This window comes from Gopherus evgoodei, chromosome 1 (genome assembly GCF_007399415.2).
Source record: "Gopherus evgoodei ecotype Sinaloan lineage chromosome 1, rGopEvg1_v1.p, whole genome shotgun sequence".
Taxonomy (NCBI): domain Eukaryota; kingdom Metazoa; phylum Chordata; order Testudines; family Testudinidae; genus Gopherus; species Gopherus evgoodei.
In genome coordinates this window covers 157,079,697-157,092,913 of record NC_044322.1, presented here as the reverse complement: position 1 = coordinate 157,092,913, position 13,217 = coordinate 157,079,697, and the positions used below count along the sequence as shown (strand labels likewise).

Sequence of the window (13,217 nt, the reverse complement as noted above, 5' to 3'; positions counted from 1 at the left end):
AGCTTGTACAACATCACAGTGTAAGAGGGAGCCCAGGTTGGTAAGACTAGAGGACTCAGCAGTACCCCAGTTCCAGGTTGCATCCTGGGAAAACCTGTGACAGTAGTTTAAAGGTTCAGGACCCTCGTGATGAAAAAGGCTTCCAGACTGTGTACTCTTTCCTTCACTACTTAAATGGGCAGTGTTTCAAACAGCTGAATTTTATCTGACAGCATTAACCTGTGTCTGTTATCTTGACTATATATACTGTACATAATGCAATTATTTTTAATGGTCAATTTATTTTAAATGCCTTAATTCCTCGGTTACTCCTCCTTGATTTCAATCAGGGAGATACATGTTGGAGGTCTCATGTTACCACTAATACAACTTTTTTGGAATTTCTAATTATAGTAATAATTTCCTTACATAAAATGTATTATAGCTTAGCTAGTGATACTCAAAATTAGACCTAAATTCTGATAAAGATCAATTGACCTCTGAACTAAAAGTTAGTGACTGTCTCGATGCAAATATTGACAATCTAGTTACATCGATTATGTGCAAACAGAAGATAGTCCTGAGCAGTAAAATATATATTTATTCGGTGATTTAATGGGGACAATTTCATGAAGCTGAAGGCAATTATAAGCAAAATTGACTGGGAATTAAAATTTAAACAAAGCAAATATGAATGATTATTAGGAGTTGTTACCTTTACTAGATGCCCAAAAACCCAAATTCCACAATCACAAGACAGGACTTTCTTGATTAAAATATCAGTCTGGTTAAGAAGGAGAGTGAAAGCAGCAATAACATATAACAAATAGAAAAAGGGGGAAGTTGATAGCAATGACTAAATCAGAAGTCCAGAATGTAGACAACTGATAAAGGAAGCTACTTATCTGAAAAATTCATGTCCAGTATAGTTAATGACAATACAAAGGAGTTGTTTAAAATTTATCATCAGGACCAAAAGAAATCTTAGCAAAGGTATAGGTCTGTTACTAGATAGGGATGGTAAAATTGTCAATGATGCAGGAAAAGAAAGAAGAGTTCAGTAAATGTATCTGTTCTATATTTGGAAAGAAACTGGATGATATCACTGAAAGGTGTGAGTATGAAATACTTTCTATTCCAATAGCAAATAAGAAGAATGTTAAACAGCAACTACTGAAGTTAACATTTTAAAATCTGCAAGACTAGATATAACTTGCACCCAAGAGTTCTGAGAGAACTGGCTGAAGGAGTTCTGTGACTCACTGATATTTAATAAATCTTGGATTACTGGGGAAGATACAAATGCAAGAAATAAGCTAATATGCCAGTATGTGAAAAGGTTACACAGGGAGATCAATGCATTAGTGAGAATATTACTTGAATACTGGGACCTAATGTCCATATTTAAAAAGAATCTAGACAAATTGGAAAAACTTCAGAAATATCTAAAAGAGTGATTCCAGGTCATTACAGTAAGAGACTAAAGAAGCCCATCTATTTAGTTTATCAAATAGAAGGTTAGCAGGTGACTTGATCACCTATAGGCATGTGGGTCTCTAAGTACCTACACACAGAAAAAAAAGATTTGACAGTAGAGGCTCTTTAGTCCAGCAAAAAAAGGCATAACATGCTATGGATGGAAGCTCAAGCTAAACAAATTCAGAGTAGAAATAATAATTTTTAACAGTGAGGGTAACCACAGGAAAACTTTACCTAGGCATTTGGTGGTTTTCTCCATCACCTGAAGTCTTTAAAATAAGATTGGTGGACTTTCTAAAAGATATTCTCAAGCTCTGTCAGAAGTTACAACAGGTTTGATGCTGGCATCACTCGTGAAATTCTGAGTTACACAGGTCATAATCATAATGATCCATTTCTGGCCTATGAATCTTGAAAGTCTCGAGACTAGAATTCAGAATTAGAGGGTTGATTCCTTAACCTGTCAACCAGCCACATATCCTTCAGTACAACGCCACTCTAACACCCTGGGCAGCATTTCATAATATTGTCAACAGTTGAAAACAGGCTAAGTGTACTGGATTCATTATTAAAATAAAAACTTTAAAATTATTTAATTACATGTGCTACTACAGAATCAGGAGTTTTGTCACTGATTTTAGGTTCGCCGCACTGCAACATCTGTGATCAAGGCCTGAAAAGATATTGGACCAAGACTCGGCTAATAAAAAATAGTGTTGTTCAACTGACTTCAATGGAACTTTGCTGATTTACAACAGCAGAGGATCTCGCCCATTGTTTACACTAGTATCATATCTGAAGCCCACATGGGTAGCATTACAATAGGCAATTCTTAATCAGGTAGAATCAAAATACCTATTGTCAAAATATTACAGGAAGAGATTGTGCTTGCAAACGTTAATATTTAACTATTTGCTTTAGGAACACGTGCTGTATACAATATTTTTTAAAAACTGAATTTAGGTAAGTGATATATTTAGCTGTCATTCTAGAACATAAATATCAGACATTGAACAAAGAACTGTACTGGGGAGGAGATTAAGTGGAATTTTACTGGGATTGAAACAACTGAAATTTCTGTTTCATAACTTGGACAGATTTGGTATCTTTACTCATGTTGAACAGAACCTTACCCAAAAAATATCCCACTGACATTAGTGGAATCACTCAGAGCAAGGTGCTACTCAACATGAAAAAAGTCTCAAACTTCCCCCCTCAGCCTCCTTTTTTAAACTGATACTTGATATATTTTGACTAGCATATTTTAGAAATCCAAGTAAATCAAAATATTTTTTCTACGAAATATACCTGTCTAGTGCAAGCAGGCTTACAAACATGAAGTGCGCCATTTATACATGGCTCACTCATTGAAATGCAGTGCAGTTAATCTGTTCCCTACTGCGTGGGGTCGATCTAAGATACTTAACTTCAGCTACATGAATAGCGTAGCTGAAGTTGACGTACTTAGATCTACTTACAGCAGCATCTTCACTGTGCTAAGTCAACAGCTAACACTCTCCCGTTGACTCCACTTGCACTCCTCATTCTGGTGGAGTACCAGAGTTGACAGAAGAGCATTCAGCGGTTAATTCATCGCGAATCGACCCCCGCTGGATTGTTCGCTGCCTGCCGATCCAGCGGGTAGTGTAGACAAGCCCTATGTATACATGCCATTCAGCAGTCTGCCATTTAAACAGAGTCTGCTGTATCCAAGAGCTCTCTCTAAGCCTTAGCCTTGAATGTAAGTAACTCATCAAAAACACATACTATTTGCATTTTATAGAATAAAACTGTATATTTAAAATTATGTTTTTAGATTTATCACATTATTTAAAAGTTGCAACATATATAAATGATACATTTTGAGTTAATTTTGGCACAGCAGAAATAATACATTTCACCTTTTCAATATTGTCTCTAGTTATGTTGGTGAAAACAATGACAAGTATGTATGCCATTTATCTAAAATATTGTACTCCAATATAGATGGACACATTCTAAAACATTTTTCTCAAGCCTTTAATCTTGTATATATGCATTTTCACTTACACATATTAAAAGTAGAATCAATTAACCACGTTGTGTATATTCTTCTTGATATCACTTAAACTGAAACAGAATGACCCACACTGCAAAACTCCACTGCAATTTTTGTTAAATGGGTATTTCTTAATAATCAGCTCCAATTCTGATTATTTATTTTAATATTAACAACAAATTAGGTGAGCCTGCTGGAAAAGACATGCAACTGCCACAAAACTGGTGTTCTAGGAGAATGACAAATGAACATTATCCACTGTAGGAGCTAATTTGCAGTTGTATAGGTAGAATGTAGATTTACATTCTAAATAAACAATTGGTAAGGACTGAAGTATATATGATGTTGCACAGCATTTGTAGAAAAGCACTGAAAATGTAGTTATATAATCTTTGTTGTGCATATGAGGCTTTCCACAAAATAAATTCAATGACCAAATTAGGCAAAATGAATCAAATTAATTAAAATTCTCGCTATTTATATTGGTTTTCTTCCTGAATTTTGCTCAGCTTGGAAAATGAAAATCAATTAAGTAATTTTCACTTGTATTTATATTTATTTTCACTGTTAACTTAGGAGAATATCATATTATTTAAAAGTTGTTTTTAAACAGAACCTTTGGTTCCATGGGAACCCTCAATACCACATAGATGTATAGTTGACTGGCAAGAGAGAGACTTTGGCTAGGATGCACCAAGAATGGCCAAAGAAATGGACAAGAGCATACAAGATCATCCCTTTGAAGCACTACTGAAGCTGGTCACAGTACATCTACTCTGCAAGAACTACAGCAGTTTGTATCATAGCCCAAATTCTTGGCTCTAATCTGTGTTGAGCTAAGGCTTTAAATTGTGACACGCCCTACCGGAAAATTTAGGGTAGACGAAACACTGGGCAGGGAAAATGACCATCATCCAATTATATAAAGAGGTTTCTCCCAAATGATGGGATCATGAGGTCACAGACCTGGTGGGGTGGAGGTTGGAGAGCAAGCCCACCCTGCACTCAACACCACAGTGGTAGCTGCTGTCCTGTGGGGCTGGCCTCAATTCCCTGCTCCAGGCATCACATTCTGGCACATGGGGTCACAGCGCCACTCAGGAGTGGAAGATGCCAGCCTTCACACAGCCCACTTTAAGTGAGAAATCATGACTAATGCCAGCAACCCGGTGACGGAACATCGATCAATGATCTTCCAGTCTTCAGTGCAACAACTCAAGCCACCATACTCTTGACATAATTATCTGTCTTAACCACCTAAATGTAAAAATGTAGCTGTTGCTCTACATCAGCCATACAAAGAAGCAGCAGCAGCACCACTCAGGTTTAGCCCGGCTGCCACTCCATCATGACCTGCCCCACGTCCTCTGCCCCAGCACTGCAATGGTAATTCTGGCCTATTGCTGAGGAGAGGCAGTCAATGAGGGGCAGCTGGGCCAAATTTGGGTGAGTGACATTGCAACCTAATCTTCAGGGCCACAGTGCCACTCAGGTTTGGTCCAACCAACTTTCCACCATGACAGCCTCCCTTCTGCACAAGGCCAGAATTAGCATTGTAGTGCTAAGGCAGAGAACACTGCTGCAGGTAGTCAGTGCCTCCTCAGCATGGTGTGGAGGCAGCACTGCTGGCAGCAGTGAAGGACCAACCTAGCCTATGATTTTGTTCCTCTCCCCCCCCCCCCCCCCACAACACACACAGATTTGGACCTTGGGTGGGTCACCTCAGTGAAAAGTTTGGAGATCACTGATGTAAGGCACCTGATATGAGGGTCTGGACGTTTTATTTACAAAATATACATGTCTTTTAAAAATGATTTAACTTTCACAAAACAAAGTCAATTTATGCTTCCCCCCACAACAATTACATTTACTTTATCCTTTAGTTGAGGAAAGCACAAAATTTACTTGGCACCATTTTGTTTATAAGAGCTTTTGTTTTCTATTTATCTGTGTTCTTCAGGACACATCTTTTACTTGTTTTTTTCAACTAGTATCTACATCTATACCCAATAGAAAGTGTACAATGCACATAGTGTGACTATGTTTTCACTCAAATTACACCACACTTTGAAGGTACTCTTAATAGCTAGCGTGTTACATTTATTTGCACCCTAGCATCTTCATTCAAGGTGGATAAGCCATCCATACCTTACCAAAAGCCTACTGAGGAAACTCTGAGGGCAGAATTTAGCCCAGAATTCATAACAGCATAACTTTATAGTCTGCAGATGATGACTCATCTTATTTGGCAGTAACCACATTTTTAGATTTCTTTATGTCTATGTGTTCACACATATGGAGCTTTAGAACATCTGGCAACTGTTTTAGGAACTACTGTATTGAAAGTCAATTTAAGTTTCACAAAGAAATTTTAGCCAATAGTTCAAGTTTAGTTCTTGCCCGAAAATGACTGACAGTGTATCTAGGAAACGGCAAATACAAACATTAAGAAAAAATAGCTAGCCGGACTCTTATATGTGCAATATTTTGAACTTATCACAACGAATTACATTTCCTAAGCTGTTCGTCCATTATAATTATTTTCTTAATGGACATAAGTTGATGCGAACTTCACATAGCATGTGCCTAACTTTCTTTCACAACAGTGTCACTAGTGGGCTGGATTTCACAAACTGATTATATAATACACTGACTATACTTAATTAAAAATACAAAAAGTTTAACACTTACCTGGATTTCATATAGGTGGGCAATGTGAAACTGAACTGTAAAAGTGGGAAAGTAAAATAATTAATTATAATAAAAACAGACATTTAATAAGAACAAAATAGTTTAATATTAAACACTTTAAAAACGTAAGTAATTCGTTATGAGTTAAAATTTATTTGGAAATAAATCTTATCAGTGATTTCAAATCTGACAGTAGCATTTGTGAAATATGAACATGTGCGCCCATAGCAGTGTTATGCTTACAAACAAACAATGCAAAAACCTGAACCTGAACTTGTAAATCAGATACAGTACCACAAACCTTATTGAAATTACAGATTTAACAAAAACAAAAGCAGCTACCTGTCTCTCATGGAGAAAATGCTTAACAGCACCATGTTGTAATACTTTTAGTATATAAGCCAATCAGAAACAAGCAAATACAATTTTTCTGCTATTATTTAATTACTGGTGGAGCTGACTGGATAGGTCTCAGACCTGAAAAAATATGTTACATGCACTAAAACATACACATTCTCTCTGCAAAAGCATGCAAGCGTCTTATCCCCTACTTCTAGACTGAGTGCATGCACCTACCCTCAAAAGGCCCTAATTCAGCAGCTGAATTTGATTTTAAAGCGCAGTATCTCAAATAGCTAAAACTGTTATTTGTCTTGGGAAATCTGGAAGTTTCAACTTCCCAATAACATACAGAATCAGTTATTTCAGAAGACAGTCGGGCATAAAATGGTCATTTTTCCAAAGAGCCATGTAAAACTACAGACAATTGACTGGACAGGTCAAAATGTTTTTAGCATCCCTAGTATGCATTCATGCATGTATGGGAATTCTAACTCCCTACCACAACAATAGTAAGATACCAAACACCGTGGGCCAGTCCATCCCCCAACTGCTGATGGTCGATTGGCTAGGATTTTTTTTTTTTTTTAAAGATTTACTCTATATGTTTATGAATAAACTGTTTTATGTTTGGTAAATTTTCACAGCATTTTTCAGGGGATAATTATCCACCACCCAACAAAGCAAAATCAAATTCCATTTCCTAAAACTATTCTGATTTGCAGAAAATTATTATTTTCACCAAATATAACTTCAAATCACTCCCCCCAAGCTATGAACTAAGTGCTAGTGAGAAAAAACATATATAAGTATGTATAATTTAAAGAAAATGAATAACCAGAACTACCATAATTGAAGCATTCACATAAATCTATATTTTAACATTTTTAAATAAGATTTTTTAAAAACCTAGTAGGCCAAAGACTTTGTCACTCAACACATGAGTTCTGACTGTGGATCATGCTCAGTAAGGCTATGGCTACACTATGAGGCTTGTAGCAACATGGCTGTGCCACTAAAATGCACTCGTGTGGCTGCTTTTTGTCAGCAGGAGAGCTCTCTCCTGCTGACAAAACACTTCCATCCCTCCACCAGCAGCAGCGGCTTTGTAGGCAGGAGATCGCTCCCACTGACAAAACGCTGTTCACGCTTTGTGTTGGTAAAACGTTTGTCACTCGGGGGGGCGGGTGTGTGTATGTTTTTGTAAAATCCCTGAACAACAAAAGTTTGTGAATGAAGTGCCAGTGTAGACAAAGCCTCAGTTAATATGATAAAAATCCTTTAGAAACTTTAACTGAAAGTCAGTGTACATTTACACACTAAAAATTGTCTCAATTTTTATTTTATCCCCAAAACACAGAGATCATTTCATATTCAGGAGACAAAAATCAATTTTCATCTAGTTTTCTGTTTAGGAATATTTTTTTAAATGATTTAAAATCTCATACATGAATACTACCACAAGAAACCCAAAGAGAATGTTACTATGAAATATCAGAGGGGTAGCCGTGTTAGTCTGGATCTATAAAAGCAGCAGAGTGTCCTGTGGCACCTTACAGACTAACAGATGTATTGAAGCATGAGCTTTCGTGGGTGAATACCCACTTCGTCGGATGCATGGGAAATATTTCTGTCAATCTTAATTTTTTAAAAACAGCGGATTCACTGGTATGCCAGAACAGCATAAAGCACCCAGAGTGCACCAATAGCTGAGTTTACAACTGCTTTGCATCACCAGAGCAAGGCATAGCAGTCAAACTGAACTGGTGAATCCAGCCATTAATTAGTAATTAGTTTATCAGTTTAGAGGGCTGTGTTATGGAGACCATTGCTGTGTAAAAGGACAGGTGAGGGAAGGCCAGTTTCTAGGTCTCAATATCTCTTCACTTTAAAGGCTCTAATAACTTACTAAATACAATAAAATAACTTAAGACTAACACAACTGGTAGAGTAACAGACTCTAAATAAAATAAGTTATTTCTAATGAAAACATCAACATAAGCTCAAATATAGCATCATAAATCCCTGCATTTATTCCTAAAGCTATGCTATTTATTCTTTAAAGATGATTCACAAATGATTTCCCCCCATGATTTGCAGAGAGAGTTTGCATGTGTTTTGTCATGCTTCTTTCTTTACCTTAGAAATATCAACAGTATCGAAGTCTGATTTTCCCGAGTTTTGTTGAAAGACTTCTTGGGGATAAGGTGATAACTCAAGTACATGCATGAGTACTCTTAGGCCTTATCTACACTACGATAAAAGGCTGATGGTACATCTGCACTGCAAATTCAGGTGCAACTATAGCGCAGGTAGGCATATCTGCATTACTTTTAATCTAGCTAGCAGGGGAAACAGCACAGATTTAAGAGCAGGCTAGCTGCCTAGACCCGTTAGTCACATCCTCATTGCTACTGTTAGCTGCACTAGCTAAATTAAAGCTAATGCAGGTGTGCCTGTCAACATTACAATTTAGTTTGTGATGTAGACATACCCTGAACATTCTAAAAGTTTAGTACAGACAAGCAATGTATACTTAGTTTACCACATATTCAGGTGTCAGAGTTCAGTCTAGGCTCCTCACTAAGGCTTTAACTTGATCAGAACACCACATGTTCAAGGCAGCATTCCTACTTTACACTAGACCCACAATATGTTAGCAAGCACATCTCCCGTTTAAATTTTAATACAGACAAGTTTTAGAGAAGAAGGGGGAAGTGTGCTGAATCTTTAACAAAGATATGCTTTCCCCCAGGCAATGAGAGTTAAATAGGTGCTAGACAAGAATTAAGTTTTAAATAATCAATCCCATTAAGATATTCCTTCCTCTTTTAAGTGTTCTTGTGATGCCATAATTTTATTCGGTACCCAAATCAGTGTTACAGAAAAGACCTTTGTTGTTGTTTTTTTAAACAGCCCAGAAACTATTTTTAAGTTTAAAATAACAACTTTAGGCTCTTTTACATTTTTAGACCCCCACCAAAAAAAAAAAAAAAAAAAAAAAAGGCTCATGCCCCCTTTAGTTCAACTTCAAGGCTCACAAAAAAACCACATTCTCTATGGGAGAATTAGCATAATTACAGCATTGAGGCCTACTCCCACAAGGACTCATTTCAAAGGGCATTCACAACACACAGCACTGTGCCAGATTGGGCCGTTTAAGGGAATAAAAATAACAGAAATTAAAACACCATAATTAAGTTATCCAATCATTATATTCAATATAGGTGAAATATACTGCTTAACAAAATTTGTCAGTGTAAGTCAAAAGGATAGAACCAATATAGTAAACTAAATGAATGTTAATCACTAATGACAGTTGTCAGTCATCCTTACTGCCTTGGTATCTAAAACTATTGCCCAGTTGCTCTTTCTGAGCTCTAAGTTACAGTATCTCATGACTTACAGTACTAGAGAAATGCTTGTACATGATGTAGAAAAAAATTGGCTCATTAAAACAACTTTAATTTTAACTTGCTGAAAAGCAACTCAGCATTACTCAGAGCATGGCAGGCTGAAAAGATCGCTCAGTACACCAGCAAATAAAACCCCTAACATTTCCACTTCAAATATCACTATAAAACTGAGTGTCATCTTTCATTACACAGAATCCAAGCTCAATTCTCACTTTTCCACCAGGCTGGTATTTTACACAAGGCTAATATTCAGCATGGAAATTTCATGTTACCCTCTAAATTACTGCAATTTAGAACGATTCACACAACACAAGACACTGGAAACTTCATGGAATCATTTAACATTAATTTTAATTTAACAATGCACTACTTTATCATCACTTTCCCCCTCAAATAACTCAGTATGCCATAAGAATGGCAAACAAGCCTTCCTCTGTATTCTCCCACCTGTAGAGCAAGATATTTTGAAAGGGAAATTCCATTTACCTGCTAATTTTCAATGGGGTAATAACTCAGCAGTGCTAGCAATTTAGTTATTACTAGTTGGGCAGCAAAAACAAAAGCAGTGTCAAAGCTGTTGCTAAAAGTTGTTGATCCTGTAAAGCCCATTCATCCCACCCCTCCAGCGTATGTTGACACCCCAATACCGTATTTTCTCTCTCAAAATTAAAAGAAGAAGAAAAAATGGATGGATGTTCAGACATCTTGTAGGAAAAAAAAAAACCAGGTAAGCCCATTCCCCTCTCCCCCCACACCACAATGTATTAATTCCTAAATTAAGAAGAGGCCAGTAATGAGCATCCCAGCAAAAACACAATCAAACACTGGGCATGGGAGTGTAAAGGAAGGAAAGAATGTCTCAAATACTTTCTTCCAAATACATCATTTGAAATCATTGGTCCACAACAATGTGAAGCATCTTCTGGCTGAAGGATGCATCAGTTAATGTGACAACTGAGCTTCGGGGTTTTTTTTTTTTTGTTTGTTTGTTTTTTTTGAGAAAGTATGCTGGCATGCATATTAATTTAGTGATTGTTGAACTTCTTCCACTTCAGGAACTGCTATATTTCTCGTAGACTTTGCTTGAAGGTCAAACATAGGCTTTTGAAAGCCCTCTCTATTGTGTCCTTGAATACCTTCTTTCGCTTGTACCGAGGGCTATAAAAATAAAAAATAAGTACTGTTTTTATGAATATTCTTGATGCTTTCTATGAGTAATTTTCTCATCTCTCTTTCTATCACAAGCCTGTCCTTGTCAAGTGGCATCAATTTGGATGTAAAACTGGTTAGACAGTTTCTTGCAGCAAGATGGTTAGATGGATACTTGTGATACAACTACACTGCAGCTCAAGTAGACAGATGCGTTAGCTCAAAAACAGCATTGTAGCTGTGAGTAGCACAGTGGCACCCTGGGCTAGCTACCTAAGTACTTACCCAATGGGCTTGTGTGGGTTTGTACTCAAGCCGCTAGCCTGAGCTGTTGCTCATGCTACATGCAGCGAGGCTGCTACTTTTACTGAACTAGCTTGAGCAGAGTTAGCATGTGTCTGTGTACCCTAGGTGGGAAACATGCTTCTAGCTGTAGTGTAGACATACTCTCAGCAGCAAATCTTACAAAATCCATAGGAGTTGAGAGAACAATTTTTCCTTTGTGGAATATTCATACTGTGGGGCTTGAACTATAAGGCCCCTAAATGCAGAAGCCCTCCTGGCTGAAGTGATTATGACTACGGCAGCCAGTTTAGTATATAAATGTAATGAAATGTAATGAAAACTTCTTAATAAACTCAAAAAGGTTTTATAAAAGTAGATGGAATACAATATTCAGATTCAATGTAGGACATTTGTGAATGTTTAGAGGTCTTAGGAATCCATCTGCCTTGTGGTATCTAAATACAGATTCCTTTACCCTGTAAGTTTATCAGAAGTATCTACACTTAAAAATCTTTTCACTGTAAACATCTGGAGTACTATATAATTCACTACCAGGATCCTATCAAAGCTATCTATAAATTTAAGCTTTAATCAGATTCAGTTTTGCTGTATGTTCATCAGTGCCTAATTTTGTCTGAACTCTCTAGAGGCCTCTCTGGATGATCCCATCCTGAAATCTAACACAAATACAAAGGGTATGTCTACACTGCAAAAAAAAACAAAACAAAAAAACACCCCTGCAGCAGCCAGTCTCAGAATCCAGGTCAACTGACAGGTTACAAGGCTAAAAATAGCAGTGTAAATGTTCCCACTCTGACTGGAGCCTGGCTCTGAAATCTGGCGGAGGGGGAAGGGGGGGTTGAGAGAAAGAGGAGACAAACATTTACACAGCTATTTTTAGCCAGGTAGGGTGAGCCCTAGTCAGTTAACCTGGACTCAGACTCCCTGCTGCAAGGATTTTTTTGGTAGTGTAGATGTACTCCCACAGATCATGCTTGCCCTTCCTTGTTACATTCAGGTCAGAAATCCACTGTGTGTAAACTAAACACTCCACCATTTAAAACCATTCAACTTAGCCAGTCTGCTTTGGTGTTCAGTACCTCTGTAAGGCACATTGTCTGGACTGATTACCAGGAGCGCCAACCCTGGAAAAGTAGCATGCCTTAAATGTGTAGAAGGTATGCCATTGTTTAAATGTTTTCTGACATCAACAGACTGGAATCAATCCAAAACAGTTTTTAAAGGATATGGAAAAAACTCCTAAAATAATGTTATCTCAGAACCACCAGGTAAGGGACTGAGATATGATCAGAAAAATATAACTTGTACAGTTCTTCCTGGAAATTGCCCAAAATATCCAGTGGAAGTCTTCATGTTTCACATAGATTCTCACCAATGGTCTACCGCTATGCACTGTATCATCATTCCTAACAAGGCCCAGGAACTGGATGCTGGAAAGAGTCAGAAAGGATTTTCCCTTTCCAATCATGTACTGTAATTTGAGCAAAAATTCCTCTGAAAGACTTGAGCACTCTTTATCACCACCTGACAACTTGTCCACAAATTTCAACATTGAGTCCCAACTGGAGTAATCATAGTAAGCTAAGACAGCTTCATGGTTTTCAATTCTTAACTGCAATCCCAATGAAGAATAAACATTTTTCTGAAATAAATCCAAGCTTTTTGCATCTTTGCCCTTGGGAGTAGATTTAGATTGCCCTTGTCTGGCTTTCTGATTCACAGCTGCCACCACCAAAAATCCCAGGGCTGGCTGTGAATAGAAATACTCATGTCCCTGAGAGGGAACTTGGTATCTTTTTGCCATTCTTTGGCACTGTGTG

The 13,217-nt window shown here is 37.4% G+C and overlaps 1 protein-coding gene across 9 annotated transcripts in view; it reads right to left on the bottom strand.

Annotated features, from left to right (window-relative positions):
- KDM6A (lysine demethylase 6A) overlaps positions 1–13,217 on the bottom strand; it is a 297,125-nt gene that overhangs the window by 91,800 nt on the left and 192,108 nt on the right. For all 9 annotated transcript variants that reach the window (XM_030576524.1, XM_030576540.1, XM_030576549.1 and 6 more), the window contains one exon: positions 6,188–6,222. In XM_030576524.1, coding sequence (XP_030432384.1) covers positions 6,188–6,222 — 35 coding nt within the window. The remainder of the gene's footprint in view (positions 1–6,187; positions 6,223–13,217) is intronic.